The sequence below is a fragment of the Trichosurus vulpecula genome, chromosome 2, assembly GCF_011100635.1.
Source record: "Trichosurus vulpecula isolate mTriVul1 chromosome 2, mTriVul1.pri, whole genome shotgun sequence".
In the NCBI taxonomy this organism is placed as follows: Eukaryota; Metazoa; Chordata; class Mammalia; order Diprotodontia; family Phalangeridae; genus Trichosurus; species Trichosurus vulpecula.
The window spans coordinates 222,985,642-223,010,552 of NC_050574.1; the positions used below are offsets into that span (position 1 = coordinate 222,985,642).

The 24,911-nt window shown below is 37.6% G+C and overlaps 1 protein-coding gene across 1 annotated transcript in view; it reads left to right on the forward strand.

Moving 5' to 3' along the window:
* The first annotated feature begins 10,043 nt into the window (after nucleotides 1–10,043).
* The window catches only part of LOC118836918 (collagen alpha-1(XXVIII) chain-like), a 38,196-nt gene continuing 23,328 nt past the window's right edge, over nucleotides 10,044–24,911 (forward strand). Inside the window, exon 1 of the mRNA XM_036744019.1 lies at nucleotides 10,044–10,161. Coding sequence (XP_036599914.1) covers nucleotides 10,044–10,161 — 118 coding nt within the window. The remainder of the gene's footprint in view (nucleotides 10,162–24,911) is intronic.

A 24,911-nucleotide genomic window follows, 5' to 3' on the forward strand; every position in this document is an offset into this window, starting at 1 on the left:
TAGATCCTTTGCAGTTTTTCTAAGTGAAATCCCCAGGACGATCCGAAGGGGACTCAGACTGGTGAACCAGAGATATTAAAAAGAATCTCTGAGTGTAACTCAGATAGGAATTTAGACTAAGCCTGGGATCCCAGGTGACAAGACAAAAGAAATTCAAAGGATAGATTTTGAAATCCCACTACACTTCTAGAGATATTCATCAAGGTGCAATTAAATGACATTTATATCACAAAAGAACTATAAGTATATATTCCCAGAAGCTATCAAGCTAATCTCACCACCAAGGAGGTGTGGTCGAGGGCAAGGTAGAGAGTCGCATCACAACAGAAGACCTGCAGATGGCGGCAAATAGCAGCAACTGGATGAAAAAGCCGTCCTGCAGGTAATAAATAGCAGAAGGTGACATTAATTTGGTGTAATAAGGGCTTTAATAAATGCTTGTTGACTGACTTGACTGACAGAGACATCATAATAATATCACCAGAAAAAACGGGTGATTCTTTAGCCTTAGAGATATGAGTTCCCTTGTCAAGAATGTTGCTGACATGTGAGATCCTTTGTATATGTTCTTCTGGTTACAGATGTTCATAATGTCTGTTCTTTCCACTGGTGGGGTGTATGAAAGATTTTTATTATTACTGATTTTGTTATGCTATTTTATTAAATTTTGTGTTGTTATTTTTTTAATGCATTCTATATTATTTGGTCAGCCTAGTAAAAGTGAATACATAAATGAGGGCCTGTGAACTATGGTTTTGAGTGGATATTAACCCAGGAAAATTCCTTGAACTTAGAGTAGCTTTCTGGGACCTCACATGTAAGAAAAGATCCAGGTGCTTTTTCTATGTTAACAATTCACCCAAGTCTCCATGATCTATATTTACAGTGGCATACTATTTCCCTAACAAAAAACTGGTACAATGGACTGACCAAGAATATTCCTTTGGTAAAATCTCACTAAAATCATATTATCTTCTTCTCTTCTGAATTCAGAACAGACTCAGAAAATCCAAATAATATGGCTGCCATATCTATTATTAGAAATAGAAATGGCAGGGATAAAAACATCCCAGATAATTAAAAAACTATCTTTGGCCACTCATTTTGACCTCTTATCACTAAAACTTTTTACCAGTTACTACCAAATCACAAAAATGACTGATTTCAGTGTTTCCTCCTCCTCTCCCTTACATACCTTCTTTTACTGAGATTTTAACATCTGGGTTTTACATGAGTTTAGTTGGAAAATAACCCTTTCCTTGATAGTTATAGCATTTAATATAGGGATAGAATTGGACTCTAGATTATAATTTCCCTGAGGATAGAGATGAACATAACACATGGCTTTTTTATGGCCCCCGTGGAGTATACTTAACACAATGCCTCAGAGAGGTACTGAGTAAGTGTGGCTGATCTATCAATTCCAGTCACCCCCTTGTGGTGCCTTATGCTTCCTACTTCTTGAGATGCACCATTGTATAGTCTTAAGTAAAAGAACTTAGGTTCAAATCTTCCCTTATACAGACACTTATGTCTGTATGACCATGGTTATCCTCTTAGGGTCTCAGTTTCCTCAGCTGTTAAAATGAAAATAAATCACTACCTACTTCACAAGGGTACAGAAAGTACTCTGGAAACTTTAAAGTGCAGGCAAATGTGAGTAATTACGTGGATACAATTATATTCCTACTTACTGAAAACAAAAAACAAAACTTCAAACTAACATTTCATTTTTAATGTATTTTATGAGTATATTTTAACAGAAGATCAAAGAGTAGTTGTCCAGGTGTTCAAGTTACTGAATGTTAATTCTAAGATGCGAAAGTAGATTTTAAACAATTCTCTTTCAAAATACTCTTTTCCAAACAGACAACTAGATCACTCAAACCCTTCATTTTGACTCTAGAAAACTAACCACATGGTGCCTCAAAGTTAATAATTACCGCTGTTGTTAAATATTCCATTGACAGATGGTGGGGGGAGGAGTCAAGAACATCAAAGCAAGCCCAAGTTTTTTTTTTCAGTTTCATCTTCTGAACAATAGAATGAAAGAGTGATTCTTATGTTAGGAAATTTCCCTTTGAGTACATTCACTGCACAAACAGGGGAAAGTGGCTTGAACAAAGTTAGGCAGAGAATTACAGTTTTTGGCAACACCCACTTTTTAAAATATTGTAGCTGTTTTTATAATTATTACTAAAATTGCTTTTACATACACTCAACACAGTTAAAATTCACACTGAATTTTTTTTAATCCACAGTGAGGCCCATTTTGTCCAATGAGATGAATGTCCTAAAGTTCAGAACTGCCTACAGCCTAATCGGCTGCATTCGTTCCATAAATCACTGTGAGCAGCTCCCCTGCTCCCTTCCACTGCCCAAAATCTCAACAATAGGCATTATAACAATCAGGCAACCATTCTCCCAATGTTCTCTGCTGGCAGTTGCCAAAATCTAGAACTTTCACAACCATCTTCTAGCACGGGTGGGGAGGGTGACGAAGAGGGCTTAGAAGGGTCAGCCGAGTATAGTGGAAGAAACACTGAATTCAAGAGACCTGGATTTGAATCCTGGCTCCAACATTTACTAGGTATGTGACCTTGGACATTAGTTAACATCTCAGCGCCTGAATTCCTCATATTATAACAAGTCTTTAACACATGCCCAGATAACCTAACATGGAGGCATCTACATAGTAGATGCCAGGGACCTGCTTCCAGGAGAAAACATTCTGTATTCCCTTACATATGGATAGAAATAGCCTCTTTCCATCGGCTATGTAGCTGGAACCATCAGGGGCTTTAAAACTACCAGAATAAGACATAAACCCAGGGGGGCTTTGGACTTAGAACTCAGTAGAACTATCCTATGTAAGTTAAACTGTGAGCAGTGTCAAAATTTATTTTGTTTGTACATATTTGCTACAAGGATTTTGTTTTTCTTTCTATTTCAATGGTTGGAAGGGCAAGGGGAGGAAGAGAAGGTGTATTTTTGATCATTGAAAAAAATCCATTTTTTAAAAGAGAGAATATTTTAAAATTGTTGAACTACCTAAAAACTATGACCAAAAAAAGAGCTCAAACATAATGTTTCAAGAAATCTTGAGGCAAAATTGACCATATTTCTTACAACAAAAGCGCAAAATAAAAATAATTATGATCCACTGATCACTTCTTAAAAGAAACTCTAAAAGGAAAACTCTCAGGAATGTCATAGCCAAACTCCAGTCCTTCAAGGTTAAAGGGAAAATACTACAAGAAACCAGAAAGGAAGAATTCAGATACCGAGGAACCACAGTCAGGATCACACAAGATTAGCACCTACCACTCTAAAGCAGAGAGCATGGAATACAACATTCCAAAAGGCAAACAATATAGATTTAAAACAAAGTTTCCTAATAATTCTAGCTGCTTCTAGGCTTGTTCCCCATATTCTACCTTGACTACAGTCACATCCGTGCCAAATATGTGTAAAATTTTTCTCAGCAGATCTGATTGTAATCCTACACAAGAAAAAAATGAATTTATAATGAATAGAGGACTTCCAAGTAAGACCAGAGCTTAAAAAAAAAAGACCAGACCTGATTAGAAACTTTGAAATACAAACACCAGAGTTAAGAGAAACATAAAAAAGAAAAAACAAACTGGAAATCAGAAAATTTAGGATGAATGGGGAAGGTATATGATATAAACATCTTCTAAAAATCATGTCAGAAGGGCCATAGAAGGGGTCAAATAAAATGGGAGTGATTTTTGTTATGTTGTGATGATCTTTTAAAAAGAAGGGGAAATGATACTCTAGGGAAGAAAAGGGGAAGAATGAGAAGAAGAGGAACTTATTATCTCATATAGGAGGGTGGCCCTCAAGTAGAAGTCCATACAAATGAAGGAAGGGGGTAGCAGGTCATCGTTTGAACCTCACTTTAACTTGCTGTAGAGTGAAGTGAGCAGAATCATTTATACTATAAAACCACATTTTTTTTAAAAATTGACAACTTTTAAAGACTTACGAACTCTGATCAATGCAATGACCAACCACAATTCCAGAAAACTGATGATTTAGAATGTTGCCCACTTCCTGACAGATAGGAAGGTACTGGAGTAGATATGCAGAGTGAGATGCATTTTTAGTCATGGCCAACGTGGGGATTTAGTATGCTTGACTAAACATATTTGTTGTAGAGGTTTTGTTTTTTTGTTTTCTTTTTTCCCAGTGGGAAAGGGAAAGAGGCTAACTGTTGTTAACTGAAAAAGAAATTTAATTAAAAAAATAATAAATACTCAGTATCCAAGACATTTGTCTTCAGAATAATAAGATATTGTAAGAGAAGATACATCAAGAGCAAATTCCACTGTTCTTTTAGAATTTGATCCTACCTAGTCTTTTAAATAATAGGAAATTTTTAAAAATCATTTGTTTCCTACTCTTTGGAACCAAAAGAAAAAAATGCATCTAAGAGGAGTCATTCAACTCCTTTTTTTGATGCTTTGAAAGATCTGTCATTTCATCATGGAATAGACCCTTCTGCCAAGACAGATCACGATTCCTCTACACATTATAAGTTTTTGTGGCCAAAAATCAATTGGCAGTCAAACTTCTGGTGGCAAACCTCTCTGCCCATGGACTGGTTCTTAAACAGCAGACCCACAGTATATCATCAAGTTCACACTAGAAACCTAGCTTGGAGAGACCCACTGGAGCTTCTCTCTAACAGATTATAAGTCCTATGAGAACAGGGCCTAAGAATTATCTAAACCAGGGCTGCCCAACCTTAGGTTTTTATTGAAACAATAGACAGTACATTTTGATTTGCCATTTTAGTGAGAGCTCTGCTGTAGCTCAGTTTCATTTACTAAAGTATTTATGTAAATGTCTATGCTTGTAGGCAGGCTGCATAAATCACACTGCAGCCCTGATCTAAACTATGTGTTCTGACCAGTGCCTCAATAGTACTCTGTATATAGAAAACACATACTTATTTATGGAATTTAATTGAATGAAATCATTTTACATCAGCCAGGTAGTTAGAAGGAACTAACCCTCTGTGAAAATAGACCTCTAATTAATAATAAAGACAAACCAAAATAGTTTCATCCCTTAGAGCCTTAGTGATTTTAAAATTTCAATTTAAAAAATTAACATTTGTTAAATGCAAAATCTTTACATCTCTTGGTTTCTAGCATATTTCTCCTAAATCTTATATAAAAAGCAATAGATCCCTCTTCTAGATTACTCAACATACATAGAATTGTCAGTTTTTATATACATCTCAGATGTTAAGGATAAACAAATAGTCAAAATCAGGGAATGCCTTCTGGCTGTATTTCTAATTGGTGATTGAAATAAAAAGACTAAATTTCTCCAGCCAGACAGATTATTTGAGTTTGTCATAAGAAGCATAAAATACAGGAGAAAAAAGGCAAGTGAACAGACATATCACCTGATGAACTGCTAATGCTCAAGGTTCACAGATGCCACTGTGACAAGTAGATCATATTAACAGATGAAATATAAACTAATAATTCTTATCTTGTGACAGCAGAATAACACTGCATGAAATGCAGTGTGAAAAATGAATACAGGTTCAATTACAAGATGATTCATTCCAAGAAAAGGGCCAGATTTTTATTTGGTTGATTTCAATAAACAAGATGGAGGGAAGGAAAAATGTAACTTTCTTTATTATCCATCTGCATGAAAAAAATGGTACCAAAAAAGTGTAATTAGGAAAGAGCAAAATTAATTCTACCAAAGAAATGTATTCAAGGACTGTTGAAAAAAATCATTCCTCTGAAATAAGCTAATGTTGCTACTCAAAGCATAAGAAATCCAACTGTCTGAGATTTGACTTTGAACTCCTCCACTTTAGAAAAACAACAATATACATTTTATTCAGAGCATGGGAATAAAAACAATAGTCCTTCAAATACTTGGACAGTGATCATGTCTTCCTTAAATTTTATGTTCTTTAAGCTAAAAATACAGTTTTTTAAGCCAATCCTTCTCTAGCATTATCTCAAAGGCCTCTCCTCACCCCACGTTTCTGGATGCTCTTCTTTAACTATACTCCAGCTTGTCATTGGCCTTCTAAAAATAATGTGTACACAGAGGCAGCTAGGTGGTGCAGAAGACAGAGAACTGGGCCTAGAGTCAGGAAGACCCGAAGTTCAAATCCAGTCTCAGACACTAACTAACTGTGTGACCCTGAGCAAGTCACTTACCTCTATTTGCCAAAGTTTCCTCACTTGCAAAATAGAGCTAATAATAGCACCTACACCCCAGGGTTGTTGTGAAGATGAAATGAGATGATATTTGCAAATTGTTTGACACAGTGTCTGGGATGAAGTACTTAATAAATGCTTATTCCTCTTTCCCATAGATTTAAACACAATGTGTCCTATCAGGAAGAGTACAAAGAGATTATTATTTCTTTCATCCTAGATACTTTCTTGAAGTCTAAGATTGTACTAAGTGTTTTTACTGCTATGTTGCACTACTGACTTATTGAGCTTTGGAAAATATCCTAAAACTCCCAGATCTTTATCACCTTAACTATTTTCTAGCCACACCTTCCAAGTTTTGAACTAAAGAATTTTATTTTTTAACTCAAGTATAGGATTTATATTCATTTTTATTAAATTTTACCTTTTTAAATTCAGCCCATCATTCTAGATGATTGAAATCTTTCTAGATTCTGATTCTATCATCCAAAATGTTCCTTCTCACTTTGTTTCATTTGCAAATTTGATAACTATTTCAGCTATGCCTTCATCCCAGCCACTGATAAAAATGTTAAATAGCACAGGGCCAAGCATAGATCCCTGGGCCAACTTCACTGGAGACCTCTCCCAAGAATGACATCAACTCCTTAATGACAACTCTTTGGGTCCAGCCATTTAACCAATTCCACTTATGCCTGATCGTCCTAGAGTCTATCACACGTCTCCATGTTATCTCTAGGGAGAGTATGAGGGACTGTCAAATCCTTTGCTGAAACCTAGGTATGTTACGTTGATAAAATTTTCTCAGTATATCAATCCTGTTAAGAAAAGAAATGAGATTAGTCTTGGATGATAAGGATGATGGTGGTTGTGGTTGGCGATGAATTCAGTATCACTATTTTTAATAGTCAATGTCATTTATTATTTTAATCTGCTAAATGTGGTCTTTTATTCCATCTTCTTCGTTCAAGGAGTCATAAACACTTCTTGCTTTCAGATTTAAAAAAATAAAGCTTTTATTGAGGTTTAATATTGCTTCTGTCATAGGTTTTATTTATCCTACCAAAACATTCTAAAAGGGAATACTAAAGTTGAAACATGTGGAAAAGCAAAAATATCCAATAAAAATTTTAAATATGGCCAACCCAAATGGTCCAAACCTTTCACACAGATTTTTCTTTCTCTTATTCCTTTCTCCTTTCTAAAACATAAAAATCTATTATTATAACATAGGTATTTTATTCTACCATGCCTCTTCCCCTTTTCTGGCTGATGAATAAAGCCATCCAATAAAACATACTCCTCACCAGTTGACCCCTTGGACTTTCATCTTTAAGTGGGTGACTACAAAATATTTACCTCTTGCCCTAACCTTTCTCCCAACATCTATTTCAATATCTTAGAAGATGTACATTCTTCCTATGGTTTTTTTCCCTCCAATGAATTAACTGGCAGAGAGACACATTTAGAATCTATAAGGTCTCCATATTCACTGTTGTATCCTTACCCATTTAGAAGGTAACATGGCCATTCTCCATTAGACAAAAAAGCAGTTGGAACAACTATTATTTGACCAGTCCATTCCATTTCCATCTGTGATTTAAGTATCCAAGTGGCATATCTATCAAATTCATGATCAATTAACAGTCTAGACAGCATATCACTCTAGGAAATATCACTATATTTTAAAGAGTATTACACAGAATATTCCAAAAGTCTTAGTCTAAGCTTTCATAGCTTAAAACTGTATTAAGATCTTTGAAATCCATTGTATATGTTATAAAACTGATGCTTACAAACTGATGCTTAGAACTGATGTTATAAAACTGATCTAGGGAAATTGGTCTTTGAATATTACAGTTATTATTAAAAAGTTAATAAGAAATCCAAAAGATAATCATTTAAGAGAAGTGCTTCTGTTCTCTGAAACCCCATCATAACTGCAAATTATGTAGACATTTTTATAACTACAAGTCTAGAAATGCACAGTAAGTATTGCATTAAACTTGTCACATACCTAGAATTCTGGGGAGAAGACTGTCACATGTCATAAGCACTCAGCTATAAAACTGCTAAGTTAAAGACATCTTCCAAAGCATCGGTACACATGAGCCATGATCTGTCCTAAAGATGATATCCATTCATAACTAAAAGAAAACAACATGGAGTCAAGAATTTCCTCCTGGGTAAGAAAAGGTCATGTCATAAAGATTACTATCTTCACATCAGGCTGAAAATGTATATTGTTAGTGAAAGACTGACAGTATATTTAAAGATGAATTCCTAATGTAAGAATTTATCTTTTCCCTGCATCTAGGTAGGTTTGTGTGACCATGTGCAAAGAACTTAGCCTCAGTCTCCTTTTCTGCAAAATAGGGATGATAACTGCAGTATCTGCTAACAGAGTCTTTATGAGGTTCAAGCAAGATAATAATCACTAGCATTTCTATAGAACTTTTAAGGTTTGAAAAGTATTTTATAAATATTATCTCATCTTATTCTCACAATCTTGGGAGGTAGGTGCTGTTATTATTAACAAGGAAACTGAGGCAAAGAGATATCAAATGACTTGCTCAGAGTCACAGAACCAGTAAGTGTCTGAGGCTAGATTTGAACTCTGGTCTTCCTAACTTCCTAACTCAGATCCAACATTCTACCAACCATGCCACTTAGCTAAGATAACCAATGTAAAGTGCTTTGCAAGACTTATAGTACTACATGAAATGTCACTTCTCAGCTAAGAAAAGTCATTTATAACATTGCTTGAATTTTAGTTGACAGCTATCCTGACATCTATTTATAAAATAGCACATTTGACTTCTTACAGATTAGTGACAAAATAATTAGACTTGTAAGAAAGAGAGATTTGATTCTCCCTCCCTCCAACTTAGTTAAAGTACTCATAGGGGATGGTCACAGATGATGAAGTGTTGATGTGATAAGGGTGATAAAGCCCTGGTGATACGTTCCGAAAGTGCAAACACCTTTCTCAGATGGAAGTAAATTCAGGCTGCCCATTAGATGATCGCACAAATTGGTGACATTCCTGAAGACATCTGGTTAAGCCATGGAAAAATTGATTGGGTGAGTTGAAGAGAATCATCAGCTAGGAGAAAATATAGGTCTTTATATCCTGTAAGAGAGGACAGAATTTTCTCTCCACGTTCTTTATTAATCATGGCATCTAGCAATGGAGCTGTTTGCCCAGGAGTAGACACCCCATCCAGCAGTTAGAGAGTCAGTTCAAGAGAATTTGGGCCAGGGCTGAAGAAATAAAAACACACACTCCAAATGGACATAGATACAAAGAGGCAGGCAGTCACTTGAGGCTGAAAGTAGCTTCAAAAAACAGAATCTCTAGCAAAACAAAAGGAGAGTTGGCTATAGATTCAAGAAAGAGGTAGACATAGCAATCAAAGATCTAGCTGTGGAGAGGAGCAGACCTTGGGAGCCCAGCAGAGCAACATACCAAGCAGAAATGACATGCTCTGTGAGGAGTGAGCCCAGTTCAGCAGTAATGCAACCTTCCCAGAACAGATGCCATGTCTACTGGGGAGCAACTGAAGGGGATCACCAGAAGTCAAAAGACCTCAAAGCCCTGTAGTACTGGAGTTATGATTGCCTCGGCCACACGTGTACCTCACTACCACCATATTCTAGGTTGATGCCCACTCTTTCCATGGATACCGTGTTTATTTCTGGGACAGTATATACCAAGACTAGCAGGGGATTGTTTTGCAGCTACTCTTATTACTATACCATTTGAGGAAATCTCTTTACCAAGAGCTAATTGTGTCAACTCTCTTTCTGTTGAGGGGAAACATGATGGCAGGAGCTCACAAATTAGTTTTAGAAAAATTTGGTCCTACAGATTATACTCGAAAATCTGTGAGAGTAGTCATCAACACTACCCCCAACAAATCTAAACCACAACTGAAGTGTAAGTTAGAGGAACACTCCTTTGGGCATACTACCCGCTTAATACATTTGGCCAGATTCAAAATGCACGTGTACAGATACCAATTTTGTCCTGAAAATTGTTGCTCATTTTCTAGAAATCTGTACAAGAACTCAACAAAATCTGTCATAAACAGCAGTGCTCCTATATTAGCTTTAAAAACTCAAGTCATTTTAGGTACAATGACAATAATTTAAGAAGTAGAATTGCACTTATGTTGAATGAATGAAAAAGTATTCATCAAGTTATTGCTATGCACCAAACACTGTGCTGAGCACCAGGAATACAAATAGGAAAAAAGCAAGATAATCCCTGCTTTTGAATAGTTCACATTCTAATGGGGAAGACGCTACATAAAAGAAAGTTCAACTTCAGGTCGGATAGAAAAGCCCAGAAGTCCTTAAGAGTTCATCGGGCTAAATGGTAAGGCCTAGAGGTCCTTAGCCTATGTCAGTAATTCAAAAGACAGGGCCTGGGCCTGCAAGATACAGATTCAGGGCAGAGGGTTAAGTCCTGGGGGTACTCCATCTTAGCAGAAGGGAGAGTGTTGGTGACACCAGCTCCCCCCCATCCCTGCCTCCCTCTCATCCAAACTACATGAGTATTCAACCAGCTGGGATGGATTTGCCCTGGCCAGGGCAAAGACAAGGAAAAAAGGTAGCCCTGGTGATCTTCCTCCCACCTGGAGCCTTCAAGGAGTTCTGGAATCCCAGAAACTGGGGCCCAGGGAGAGGTTGAGGAGGGAAGGCAAAGGATTATTTAAGTATTTGTTCTACCAAAAAAACCCTAAACTAAATAAGTTTTAATGTTCTTTTTGGAATCCCAGAGTTAGACAGACCATTGGAGACTACCTAGTCCAACTTATACATGAAGGGAATATTCTCTCTAATATGCCTAATAAGTGGCCATTCTGCCTTCATCAGAAGACCTCAAATCAGAGGGAGTCCACTCCCTCCTAAAGCATAACATTCCACTTTTGATAGTTCCAATTGTTAAGAAGCTTGTCCTTACATTAACCTAAAGTTGCCCATTTACAACTTTCACCCACTATTAGTTCTACCTTCTGTGGTCTAGCAGGGCACATCTAATCCCTCCACTACATGACAACCCTTCAAGGACTTGGAAACCGCTATCACGTCTCCCTCTAAATCTTCTCTTCTTCAGGCTAAACACTGCCACTTTCTTCATCTAATTTTCATATTACATGAACTCTAGACTCCACCACCCTGGTTGTCCTCCTCTGGACATGCCCTAGCTTATCAATAACTTTCCTAGAATGAGACATTCATAATTGAACACAATATTCCTGTTGTGGTCAGAACAAGAGAGACCAGAGCAGGACTATCACCTCCTTAGTCAGTACCTCTCAATGTAGTCCATTAAGTCAAATTAATCTTCCTAAAGCGTAGCTAACCATGTCACTCCTCTGTTTGATAAACCTCAGTGACTCCCTACCATCTCCAGGATCATATATAAAATCGTCTGTTTGGCATTCAAAGCTCTTGGTAATCTGGCCCTTTCCTACCTTTCCAATCTTCTTACATCTTCTCAACCCATGTAGTCTGTGATCCAGTGACAGGCCTCCTTACTGTTCCATGAACAAGATACTCCGTCTCCAGACTACAAGCATTTTCCCTGGCTGTCCTCCTGTCATGCCTGGAATACTCTTCCTCCTCATCTCTACCTCCTGGCTTCTCTGGCTGCCTTCAAGTCCCAACTAAAATTCTACCTTCTACAAGAATCCTTGATGCTAGTGCCTTCCTTTTGCTGATTATTTCTAACTTATCTTATATATATTTTATGTGTACATAGTTGTTTACAAGTTTTCTCTTCCTTTACACTGTAAGCTCCTCAAGAGCTGAGACTGCCTTTCACCTATCTTTGTAGTCTCAGCACTTAGCACAGTGCCTGACACATTTGTTTGTCATTCATCCTTCATCTTCAAAGAGAACCATTGATATCACAGGGTGATGTCTTGACTCTTGAATCAATCAGATTTAAGTGAGGCAGAGTTGCCCAAAGTCATCAGCCTCACTCTCTCTTCCAGTAATCAAATGGAAGTCCAGTAGCAAGACAAAAGTAAGGACAACTGGCAGTGGCCCATGATGCAGTCAGTGTCTTTGATGTTTGACCAAGCTCTAAGCACTACACAGCTTTTGCTTCAGCCTCCTTCATGGCCATTAGAATAAATTGTTCTCATCCACCCATTCTGCCAGGTAAAGTCTTCATATGCTTGGGTAGACATCCCCCTGACTCTCTGACAATGCTTATTGGCTGACTGAAACCTAATACTGCACTCACTTTCCTTGCCTCCATACCCCACTTAATTCATTTGGAGCTCTCAGTCCCACAAAGACCCCTAGATCCTTTCCAGATAAACTATTGCCTCTCAAGTGACATCTCACACATCTTATTCTTCTGAAGCTGATATTTTTAATCCAAGTTTAAAGTATTATACTTAGTGCTTCTAAATTCCATTTTATTAGTTTTAACGGAATATTCTTTTTAAATCCCAATTCCATCATTTCGTGTGTTAACTGTGCCTTCCAGCTTTGTGTCATCTATAAATTTAATAATCATGTCAGCTATGCCTTTATCATGTCACTGATAAAAATATTAACCAGAACAAGTCAAGAACAGATCCCTGGGGCATTCCACTAGAGAGCTCTTTCCAAGCTGACATCAAGTAATTAATTAACAACTGCTTTGAAAGGTTGACCATCCTAAGAGTTCTAGAGCTGCCTAATTGTGCTATCATCTAGCTCCAACTTTTCCGCAGGAATAACATAGTGGCCTTTGTCAAATGCTATTTTAAAATCTTACTAAACTACATCTACAGCGTTTTCCTGTTATGCCAGCATAGTAACTCTATCACAAAAGGAAACAGGTTAGTATGACATGACCTATTCTTGAGAGGTGGCATGACTTAGTAGCTAGAGAACTAGACTTGGAGTTAAGAAGAGTTAGGTTCAAATCCTACTTCTTATACTTCCTAGTTATTTGACCATGGATGAGTCAATTAACTTCTCTGAGGTTCACTTTCTCTATCTGTAAAAAGGAGAATAAAATTACCTAGAGTGCTTACCTTACAGCATTGTTGAGGTAATGTACGTAAAATGTTCTCCAAACTTTAAAGTGCTATAAATGTTGGTTATTATTATGAAGCCATGATGGTTCTTTGTGATATGTTGTTGTTGTTCAATTATTTTCAGTCATGTTCAACTCATCATGACCCCATTTGGGGTTTTCTTGGCAAGGCTACTGGAGCGATTTGCCATTTCCTTCTCCAGCTCATTTTACAGATGAGAAAACTGAGGCAAACAAGGTTAAGTGACTTGTCCAGGGTCATACAGCTAGTAAGTGTCTGAGGCTGGATTTGAACTCATGAAAATTAGTCTTCCTGATTGCAAGTGCTCTATCCACCTAGCTGCCCCTTCTTTGTGATTAATGCTTTCTCATATGTTCATTATCCCTTTAATTTCTTAATCTGTTTTAATAATAATAATAATAACTAACATTTATATCCTGCTTACTATGTTCCAGATACTTCGCAAAGCACTTTACAAATATTATCTCATTTGATCCTCACAATAGCCCTGGGAGGTGGGTGCCATCATTATCCCCATTTTCCAGATTAGGAAACTGAAGCAAATAGAAATTAAGTGTCCTGCTCAGGGTAACACAGCTAGTAACATCTGAGGCTGGATTTGAATTCATATTCCAGGCTCCAGACCCAGCCCTCTAACCACTGCACCGCCTAGCTGCTCCAGAGTATTTTTGTATCAACGTCAAATTTGCTGGCCCAAAATGGAAGGATGGTAGCTACATGGATAGAAAGACAGACAGACAGACAAGTAGATAGATAGATAGATAGATAGATAGATAGACAGACAGACAGATAGGCAGATAAAGCATTTACTAAGCACTAATTATATACCAGGCACTGAGCTAAAAGTTAGCTATACAAAGGAAGCATATATTCTAATGGGAGAAGACAACACATAAATAGTTGGCCAGATACAGGGACTGTCTTGCTTGCTTGTATCTGTATCCCCAACACTTAGCACAGTGCCTAGAACATAATAAGCACTTAATAAATGCCTTACCAATCTATCTAATTAAATGTAATGAATAATTTTGGTCCCAAAGAATTGATGGTGAAACATAATTCTGTCCTTTCAGTAGAGGGATTGGGTACCACAGATGTGGAATACAGAATACTCTACCAGTTATAATCACTATATCATGTAGTTTTGCTTAAATGTTTTTCTTTGTTATAAGGAAGAGTTCCTTGTGGGAGCAAGTTAAGAAGAAATGAATAAGATGTGAAAACAAAAGGCAAAAATAAAATTAAAACTTTTAAAATTAATTTTAGTGCTCCAAATTAATAATAATAAAGGTACAGATCAAAAAATAAGTTTCACCTTATACTCAGAAAATTGGCAGCAATGATAAAAGATGGAAACAATTGGTGTTGGAAGGGCTGTAGGAAGACAGGCCTGCTAATACACTGTTGGTAGAACTGTGAGTTAGTACTACCATTCTGTAACAATTTGGAATAATGAAAGAAAACTCATGTAATTGTTCATACCCTTTAACCTGGCAATCTCAGCACTGGAAATACACACCAAGGTCAAAGAAAAGGTATATCAAAATATTCAAAGCAGCACTTTTTGTAGCAACAAAAAAGTAGAAACAAAGTAATTACCCATGGATTGTATCATATGAACATAACAATATTATTGTGCCTTATGAAATGAAAAGGATAAGGAATTCAGAGAAACTTGGGAATACTTTTATGAATGGACTGATGTAGAGAAAAGAAATCAGTACCAAAAGAACAATATCACAATGACTATGACAAAGTGAGAGAAGATAACACTACAAGGCACCAAAATTCAGAGTAATATAATGACTACTTGTTTCCAGAAGAATGATAAGGAAAAAAATTTTCTCTTCTTAATAAAGAGGAAGTGGACCATAAATGCAAAATGTTTCGTATGCTTTCACACATGGTTAATGCATCAATTTGTTTTACTTAGCTGTTTATCTTTCAAGAAAAGGGTTTGTGGTGGGTAAGGGAGTATTGGGAAATGATGATGCAGTAAAAAAAATCACAACTTTTTTCCCCAACAATATGGGAAAATAGATTTAGAATACCTGGATCCATAGAATGTTGCTTAGTGGATCAATGTCAACCTAGAAGGACATTTCTAATATAGTGCTATAAGGTTCAGCTATCTTGATCCTGTTTAAGATCTTAATTAGTGATTTAGATGAAGTCATAGATGGCATGCTCATCACATCTGTAGATAACACAAAGCGGGGAGGGATAGATAGCATGTAGAATGACAGAATCAATATCCAAAAAGGTCTTCATAAACTTAAATGATAGAAGATATTGAGTAAAATTAAATTTAATAGAGATAAATGTCAAGTTATACACTTGAATCCAAAAATTACTACAATGAAATACATGACAGAGAATACATGGCTAGGAAGCAAGGAAATAAGCATTTATTAAGCACCTACTATGTGCCAGGAACTGTGGTAGACACTTTACACATATTATCTTATTTAATCCTTACAACAACCCTGGGAGGTAGGTACTATTATTATCCCCATTCTATAGTTAAGGAAACTCAAGCAAACTAAGGAATTCGTCCAGAGCCGCATAGCTAGTAGATATCTGAGGCCTAATTTGAATTAATCTCTATTCTGACTCTAGGACCACTTTCTACCCACTGCTCTACACAGCCGCCTAGAAAGCAATTAATGTGAAAAAGACACGGGATTTTGGTGGGCTGAAACTCTGTAGGAGCCAACAATATATCATAGTTACCAAAAAAAAAAAAAGATAATGTGGGTTTTGTTTTTTTTTTTTGTTTGATCCAATGGGACTGGTGGGTAAGAGGAACAGGGGGCTAAGATAACATAGCGAGGGAAAAATCATTGAAGCCACTTTTTTCTTTAAATGCACAGATGAGTACAGAAAAAAAAAAAGACCGGAGGGAATCACAGACAAGTGGGATAGCTTTGAAAGTTATAAGCCGAATTTAGTATATGTTTGAAGAAAAAGCAAGCTTGTACCTTGCAGAAATCTGCAGTTTCATGTACAATCCTCTTCGGTTATACCATTTATAACATGTACACAATTTCCCTCCTGTCACATTAGTATATGGAAATGCTCGTTCATCTGGTATTTGTTCAATTCAGGATTTTAAAAAAAAAATACTTTTCCACCTGCTTCCTCTCCTCCCATCTAGATCTTTTATAAAAGCACCTGCTAATTAAGTGTCTACAGTCTCTCTGCTTCAGGGTCTATACTTGTGCTTCTTCAGAGGTAGGTCCAACCCGACTCCACTGATGTGTGGCTCCCACCCTAATTGCCCCTCCCGGACCCGCCTCCTTGGCTCCAGGGGCTTTAGAAGCTCGGGTTCTCTGGATAAGCTGGGAAGGGCTTTGCATTCCTGCTGATCCGCAGACAGACGCCTAGCAGATTCCCACCCTCGGTAAGAGCGCTTCAAGGGGAGGACGGTAGGGGATGCGCTGGCTTGGAAAACCGAGCCGGGGTGTTTTTACCTTTAGTCGTCTCTTACATTGGCTTACATCGGCTCTTACATTACAGAGAACCCGACCGCTAGAACTCACTTTCCCGCCCAGCCCTTGAGTGAGTGGCTGGCTGGTCGAAGGTGCCCTCACTCAGAGGTGAGCAGGGAACTGGCCCAGAACTGAGGGCGACTGTGCCCTGCTGCTGAGGATGGCCCTGGCCCGGGGCTAGGGAGGCGGGCGGAGGGGGCCGGGGGGCTGGTGAGAGATGGGGGGGAAGGGAAAAGAGGGGTGGGAAATGTCCTGAGCTGGACAGGGAGAAAGGGACGGCAAAGCTCATTACCTCTAGTGCCAGGAGAGGAGAGAAAGTAAGGCTGCGTGTGCCTGAGCCCTGTGGAATGAACCAGGGAGGAAGAAATACCTGCCAAAGCCTTGCTCAATCTGAGCGTGTCACGCCTCTGGCTCCCTGATTATAGCATCATAGATTTAGAGCTGGGAGCAACCTTAGAGCCTCTCGAATTCAATCCTTTCATTTTACAGATGAGAAACTGAGTCCCAGAGAGGTTAAGCGACTTCCCCAGAGTGCCACGGCTAGTGTCTCTGAGTCCTCATTTGAATTCAGGTCTGCTTATTTTAGGTTGAGAGCTACCCCTTGTTATCCTTCCGCCATGCTGTTCATGCCTATGAACAATCTCAGAATAGTACAAATGGAAGGGACGTTGAAGATCATCTAGATGTTTCCTCATTTCACAGATAAGGAAATGGGCCCAGCGAAGTTAAGTGAGGTGTCCAAGATCAATCCAGCAGTAAGTAGCAAAGTGGGGATTTGAACCCAGGTACCTTGCCTCCAAATCCAAACCTTCATAAGTTTACAGGAGTTGCAGCCTAAGGAGCTAGAATCTAAAGGGGGGGCGGGGGAATCAGAAAAGCATAAGATTTAGAGCTGGAAGGGATCGTCATCACTCTTCATTTTGGGAAACTGAGCCCCAGAAAAGGGAAACAATTTATTTAAGTTTACATGAGTAATTAAGTGACAGCAGAACTTGAACGTAGGTCCTCTAACTGTTACAAATCCAGTGCCCTAAGGGCTATTCTAGGTCTGATAATTTCCACTGAAATACAAAGGGAATCCAAATCCTGCCTCTCTCGCCAACCCCATGCGATAGGGAAGAAGAGGAATGATTAATGATTTGCATTTTAGACACGTGAACCCTTTCTAGACTGCTCTTTGTCTCCATAATATTTTTAAATTATATTTTATTATTTAATGAATTGGAATCAGGAAGACCTAGGCTCAAATACCACTGAAGATATTTATTTACTAGTTGGTTTGCCCTGGACAAGTTATTTAATTGTTCTGAGCCTCGTCTTCATCGTGAATAAAATGAGAACAATGACAGCGCAAGCTTCACTGGCTTGCCGCGGAACAAATAAGATAAGTCTGTGAAGCAACTCACAAACCATAAATTGTTTTATAAGTGGAGGCTATTGGTATTATTGTTCTCCACAGTAGTTTGTAAATCAAAGGGTAAGTTCCAATGACCTAAATCATTGTGTTTTATGTTTTTAAGGCAGCTAGATGGTACAGTGGTTAGAGCACAGGACCTGGAGTCAGAAAGATCTGAGTTCCAATGGAAGCCTCAGGAATTTACTAGCTATATGACCTTGGGCAAGTCACTTAACCTCTGTCTGCCTCAAAAAATATACTAATGTGTAAATGTGGATGATAATAATAGCACCTACTTTCTGTGGTTGTTGTAAGTAAGGATAAAATGAGATAACATTTGAAAAGCCCTTTGCAAACTTCCGACCACTATATAAATGCTGGTTATTTTTATTACTGCCTGGATAACTTGAACCTAAACTCTGGAATGTGTTCCGTGTGAGCAGAAGTGTTAAAGGACTTGGTTGTAATTGCAGTGAGATGGAAGGGTATTTAAAGTTAAGAGAGCTTCCTAGAAAGCCATTTGAAAGTTCCTAAAAAGCAGTCCTCATTAATTAGTGTTTTAATGGACTAGCAGAATGTCTTCAACATGTTGTCTTCTTAAGGAAGATGATGGTCATTCAGTTAACAAGAAGAAGAAAGTATGGGATGCCCCATCTTGTAGAAAGGGTTCTCTGTTTCCATGGATCAGTGGCAATAATTGAGTAAAATCCCCAGAGACAGAGACTTTCAGAGGTATTGGGGAGCATCATAGCAAAGCTGAGAAAGGTGAGTCTCTGGGAATGGCAGAGCTGGGGATCTGGATTTTCCCCTTTGAAGTTATATTCAATCCAACAAACTTTATTAAGTACCTATTGCATGCAAGAGAGCATGCTAGATGCTAAGTATACAAAGACAAAAATGAAACAGCTCCCTGCCCTCAAGGAATTTGTTTTCTATGACTTTTCTAGTTAAGAAAGATGACTAGAGAGGCACATTGACTTGAAGAACCTCAAGAATCTTTGAGGAATGTACTTCTTAATAACAGGTGCTAATACATGTATAACCTATATCAGATTGCTTGCCCTCTTGGGAGAGGGGAGGAGAAAGAGGGAAAAAATTTAGAACTCAAAATCTTATTTTAAAAAATGAATGTTGTGGGGACAGCTAGGTGGCACAGTGAGTAGAGCACAGGCCCTGGAGTCAGGAGGACCTGAGTTCAAATCCATTCTCAGACACTTGATGCACTTACTAGCTGTGTGACCTTAGGCAAGTCACTTAACCCCAATTGCCCTGCCTTCCCCCCCTCCAAACCCCACCCCCCCAAAAAAAAAACAAACAAAAATGAATGTTGAAGACTATCTTTATGTGTAATTGGAAAAAAACAAAATACCAGTTACATTTTAAAAATATAATAGGTGCTATTTTAATAGCTAGCATTTATATAGTACTTTGAGGTTTGCAAAACACTTTACATATGTAAAGTTTGCTGAATGCCTGGATCACTTAAGATGGAGGCACCCACAAATGGGAATTTACCCTACCTCCATTATTCTTATATTGTCTCATACAACAACCCTGTGAGGTAGGTGCTGTTTTTACCCCTTTAAGTGCCTGTGCTGTGATATAACCATTTGGAGAGTGAGTTCTTAGCCTTTATGTGGTTGTTTTATGCAAATCTGGGACATTCTTGAAGTTTGTTCAGTGTGGAAAATTTAGAGGTACATATAATATTAAAAGCTCTTTATTATAAGAGACTTTTCTCTCCCAAAGAAATATCAAGTGGGATGTTCGATTTTGACCTGCACAACACAGATAGTAGCCAAGAATGTTTGCTTCCTGAGGATAGAAGTTGTTTCACTTTTTGTCTGTGTCCCCCCAGCACCTAGAATGGTTCCCTAACACATATTAAGAGTTTAATAAATGCTTTTAGAATTGAAGAATTGACTTGCTCATTTTGAGAAGTTGAAAATAGATCTCAAAAGTTAAGTTTGTAAAGTCTTTCTAGATACTTTCAGTCGTATTTTAAAGTCTTCTAAGGCTCAATGATAAAAAAAAAACTAATGGAATATGGGGCTACCCTGATGAGGCAAGACCAGAGACTGTGTTGTCATTCAGTTGTGTCCGACTCTCCATGACCCCATTTAGAGGTTTTCTTGGCAGAGATGCTGGAGTGGGTTGCCATTTCCTTCTCCAGTTCATTTTACAGATGAAGAACTAAGGCAAACAGTTAAGTGACTTGTCTAGGGTTGCACAGCTAGTAGGTGTCTGAGGCCAGATTTGAACTCATGAAGTTGTCTTCCTGATTCCAAACCTAGTACTGTATAACCTGCCAGTCATATACGGCCACAAATAAGAAAATTAAAACATTCAAGATAATTTCATTATTTGTTCATTTACAAAAGTTCAACCCTCCTTATGAATCACAAACATAAGATTATAAAATGCTAAAATAAATAATATTTCTTCTGTAGTATATAGTATAAAATGACCTCTATTTGTATTGTATTCCCCTCTTCTAGTGTAAACTCCTTGAGGGCAGAGGCTTTCGCTTTCATATTCGCATCACTGGCACCTAGCACAATGCTTGGAAATTATATAAATGTTTATTTATTGATTTATCTCCACTTTCTACTTCATTCAAGAAGACTGATTTCTAAGAGTGAGTTTGGTAGGGAATTTCAGGATTGTTTGTGGAAGACCTGACCTGGCCATTTAGAAGGTAGCAAGAAAAAGAAAGTTCATCTAGGCAAGAAAAAGAAGGATTAATATCTGATTTGAGAAGAGTGAACTCTGATGGCTCTTCTTTTACCATTAGAGCCCTTTAAAGGAATATAACTGTCTTTAGGAAGTCTTCTTCAGTGTGAACCATATAGAAATGCAGCTGTTTGTGTGGGATACTAGTCAAGCACAGAACTGTTGTCATTTGTTCAATGTCTACCTGCCACCATGAGTTATCGCTGGGCTATAAGTGTTTCTTCTTCTTAAAGGCATGAAGTCAGTAGTATAGAACTCCATTGTTGTTGGGAAAAAAATCTGTTACATCAGCTCAGTAGCTTATGCCCCCAATATCTCTCTCTCTCTGTCTCTGTCTCTGTCTCTGTATGTGTCTCTCTCTCTGTCTCTCTCTCTCTCTGTCTCTCTCTGTCTCTGTCTCTCTCTCTCTCTCTCTCTCTCTCTCTCTCTCTCACACACACACACACGCACACACACACACACACACACACACACACACACACACAGAGTTAATGGATATCCTTTGTAGTAAGTATAGATATAAATATGATCCTAATTCTTTTTCAGATCCTTAAACTATTTGCCTCATTGCTTTCTTGAGTTAATGATTCCATAGGTTGGCTATTTAAGGTATTTCCCTTCAGTTTTTCTTCCCTCTAGTGAACTGCCCTTTTCTGTCATGAAATCATTGTCTAACAAAACAAGATAAATATTGCCCTCCTATATTGTCAAAGGTCATCATATCCACTATTTTAAATCTTGGGTTGCTTCCATCTTTTTCTGCTTGCATCAGTTCAGTAGTCTGAAGACTGCTTTGATGATGGCAGTAGCCATCCTAGAGCTCCATGATAAACCCTTAGGAACCTTTGTTCATTGTGCTCACTCCAGACACAAAGGCAGCAAGGAAGCAGGCAATAGGTAACAAGCCTAGATTGAAAAGAAGTTAAGAATCTTAAACAAGCTAGATGGGCAATAAGTTAAATTCATCTATAATCATGGTGTCTGGTAGTGAGGGAATTGAGGGGATTAGGATAGCAAGTGGTTAGGAACTGAGTGAACCACACTGACTCCATCTTGTGACTCAATTCTGGAGCTGGCTCTGTTCCGTTTCTATTCAATTATGGGTCTAGTCCGAATTCTGTCTTGTGAAAAAACGTAATTCAATTGTGGGAATTGGAAGAAAACCTTATTGCATTGGTCAAACCTAGCCCTGCATGGCTGGGGAGCTGGACCCCTTCTACCTGCTGCTTAGAGATCTTTAACCAAGGACCTAGGTTATGCTGACCAGAAACCCAGTCAGATCCAAAGAGCTATGCTTTCTCACAAAGAGCTATGTTTTCTCACAATCCTACATCTCAAGCAACCTTTAGGTCATATCTGAAAACTGGCCCCATACTAATCAATCAGTTATTGTTTCCATGTTGCTTTTATTGTTTAGAGACACTTGGGGAGTGGGACATTTCCTCTTCTGATTTAAAGGACTTGGGCCTGTTCACTCACCCCCTCCTAACTTGGAAAGTCTCTGGTCTTTCCTCCAATTAGAAATCAAATTATGTAGTGTTGTATTGTTTCCTTTTAATTAATTGGCCTTATTTGATTAATCATTTTTAAAATATAAAAGTCTGGATTCCCTATATTCCGGGTCCAGTTCTAAGCCAAGGTCTGGTTCCAGTTTGTTGGACAATCAGCATGCATTGCTTAATAAATCAATATGCTCAGATTGAACCTTTGTTTTCCTCAATCGTTTCATCTTTCACCCATCACAGTAGGCAGACAGTAGTCAAAAACAAAGTATCAGAAACAAATAAATGGTGGTAGGGCAAATTTTGGAAGCTGCATAATCAAGGCAGTAAGCTGACATGGGCATAAAAACCTTGAATTTGGAGTTAGTATACCTAGGGTCAAATCTTGGTCTTGATGTTTGCCACCTGTGTAGCTTTGGGTGCAAGACAGCATAGCATAACAATAGCATACTTCCGGGAGTCAGGAAGACCTGAATTCAAATCTCATTTCTGAAACTTACTAGGCTTTATGCAAAACACATCTCTGAGCTTCAGGAAACCTTCTAAGACTTATCTGTTAAGTCATAGGCAACTTTTGATCTTTTAATAGAGTCAGTCCCAGGTCTTTGAGACACCAATGAAAAGTCTCTGGGCCTCAGTTACCTCATCTATAAAATGAAGGAGTGGAACTTTTGTGATTTCTAAGATTCTTTCCAGTTCTAAAACCTGTGATCCTATCTTCAGTAGTCAAGAGGACAAGACTATCTTGTCAAGACAGGCTATATCTCTACATGCAATGGAACATGGAAAACTTGGGAAATTATCTGAATAATTGAAGTAAAAGCAAAAAAAATTTCTTAATTATCTGGTTATTAGATCTCAAACTATACTACAAAGTTTTAAACATTAAAACAATTTGGCACTGTTAAGTAGAGAGTTTGATCACTTGAACAAATTAAATATAAAATATTCAGAAACAAATTAGCATAGTAATCTATTGTCTAATTTGAGTTTAAACCCAAAGACCCCAGCTAATAAAGTAGGAACTCACAATCTGACAAAAACTTTCCGGAAAATGGGAAAGCAAAATGGCAAAAATGGGTATAGGCTAAATTTCACATGAGTATTTGACTTAGACATACAGGCTGACATCATAAACAAATTAAAAAGAGCAAAAAAGAAATGGCCTGATGGATCTATGGATAGAGGAAGAGTTCATAATTAAATAAGAGGTAGAGAGAATCACAGAAGGCACAATGGACAATTTTGATTACGTAAAATTAAAGAGTTTTTGCACAAATAAAACTAATTCAGCTAAAATTAGAAAAGAAGCAGGTAAATGGGGGAAATCTTTGCAGAAGTTTCTCTAATAAAAGTTTCATTTCTAGTATATGCAGGGAACTGATTCAAATTTATAAGAATAAAAGCCATTCCTCTTTGATAAATGGTCAAAGATATGAACAGGTGATCTTCAAAGGAAGAAAACAAGCTATCAATTGCCATATGAAAAAATGCTCTAAATCACTAATAGAGAAATTCAAGTTAAAACAACTCCAAGGTTCCCCCTCGCACCTATCAGACTGACAAACTTTACCAAAAAAAAACAAAAAGAAAAGAAAATGACAAATGCTGGAGGGGCTGTGGGAAAGCATACACATTAATGCACTGTTGTTGGAGCTATCTACCACTCCAGCCATTTTGGAAAGCAATTTGGAACCATGCTCAAAAAGCTGTTAAGCTGGAACTTATCCTTAGATCTAGCAATGCCACAACAAGGTCTATATCACAAAGAGATCAAAAATAGAGAAAGGGTCCCATATGTAGGAAAATATTTATAGTAGCTCTTTTTATGGTAGCAAATAGTTGGAAACTGAGGGTGGAATCCATCAATTGGGAAATGTTTGAACAAGTTATGATATTTGAATGTGATAGAATATTATTGTGCTGTTTTAAGAAAGGGTAAAGGACATGCTAGAAAGAATTGTATGAACTGATGAAGAATAAAGTGAGGAAATAGGAGAATATTTTATACAATAACGTAAAGACAAATAACTTTGAAAGACTTAAGAACTCTGATCAATGCAATGACCAATTATGAATCCAAAGGACGCGTGATGATACACGCTACCTACCTCCTGGCAGAGAGGTGATAGACTCAATTTCTTTTGTTTTGCTTAACTATGCATGTTTGTAATTGGAGTTTTATTCTTTCTTTCTCAATGAAAGTGAGGGGAAAGAATGATGAAAGAGAGAAAAGGCAGATTTTTGTCGACTAAAAAATTTTAAGTTAAAATAAAAATAAATTTGAAACGTTTCAAATCAATTGTCTGGCTACTTTTGGAAAGGGGAGTTTTCTAGTTTTGAGTTGTCCATATGTACAATTCAATTCTCAGTTCATTTAGCATAGTAAATAAGACCCCAGTGGTGCAGATCAATTTTTATTTGAATCGCAATGTAGTCTTGATTGGATTCTTTTATGAACTCAGTTATCAGCACTAATAGAAAGGAACAACAATATGAAT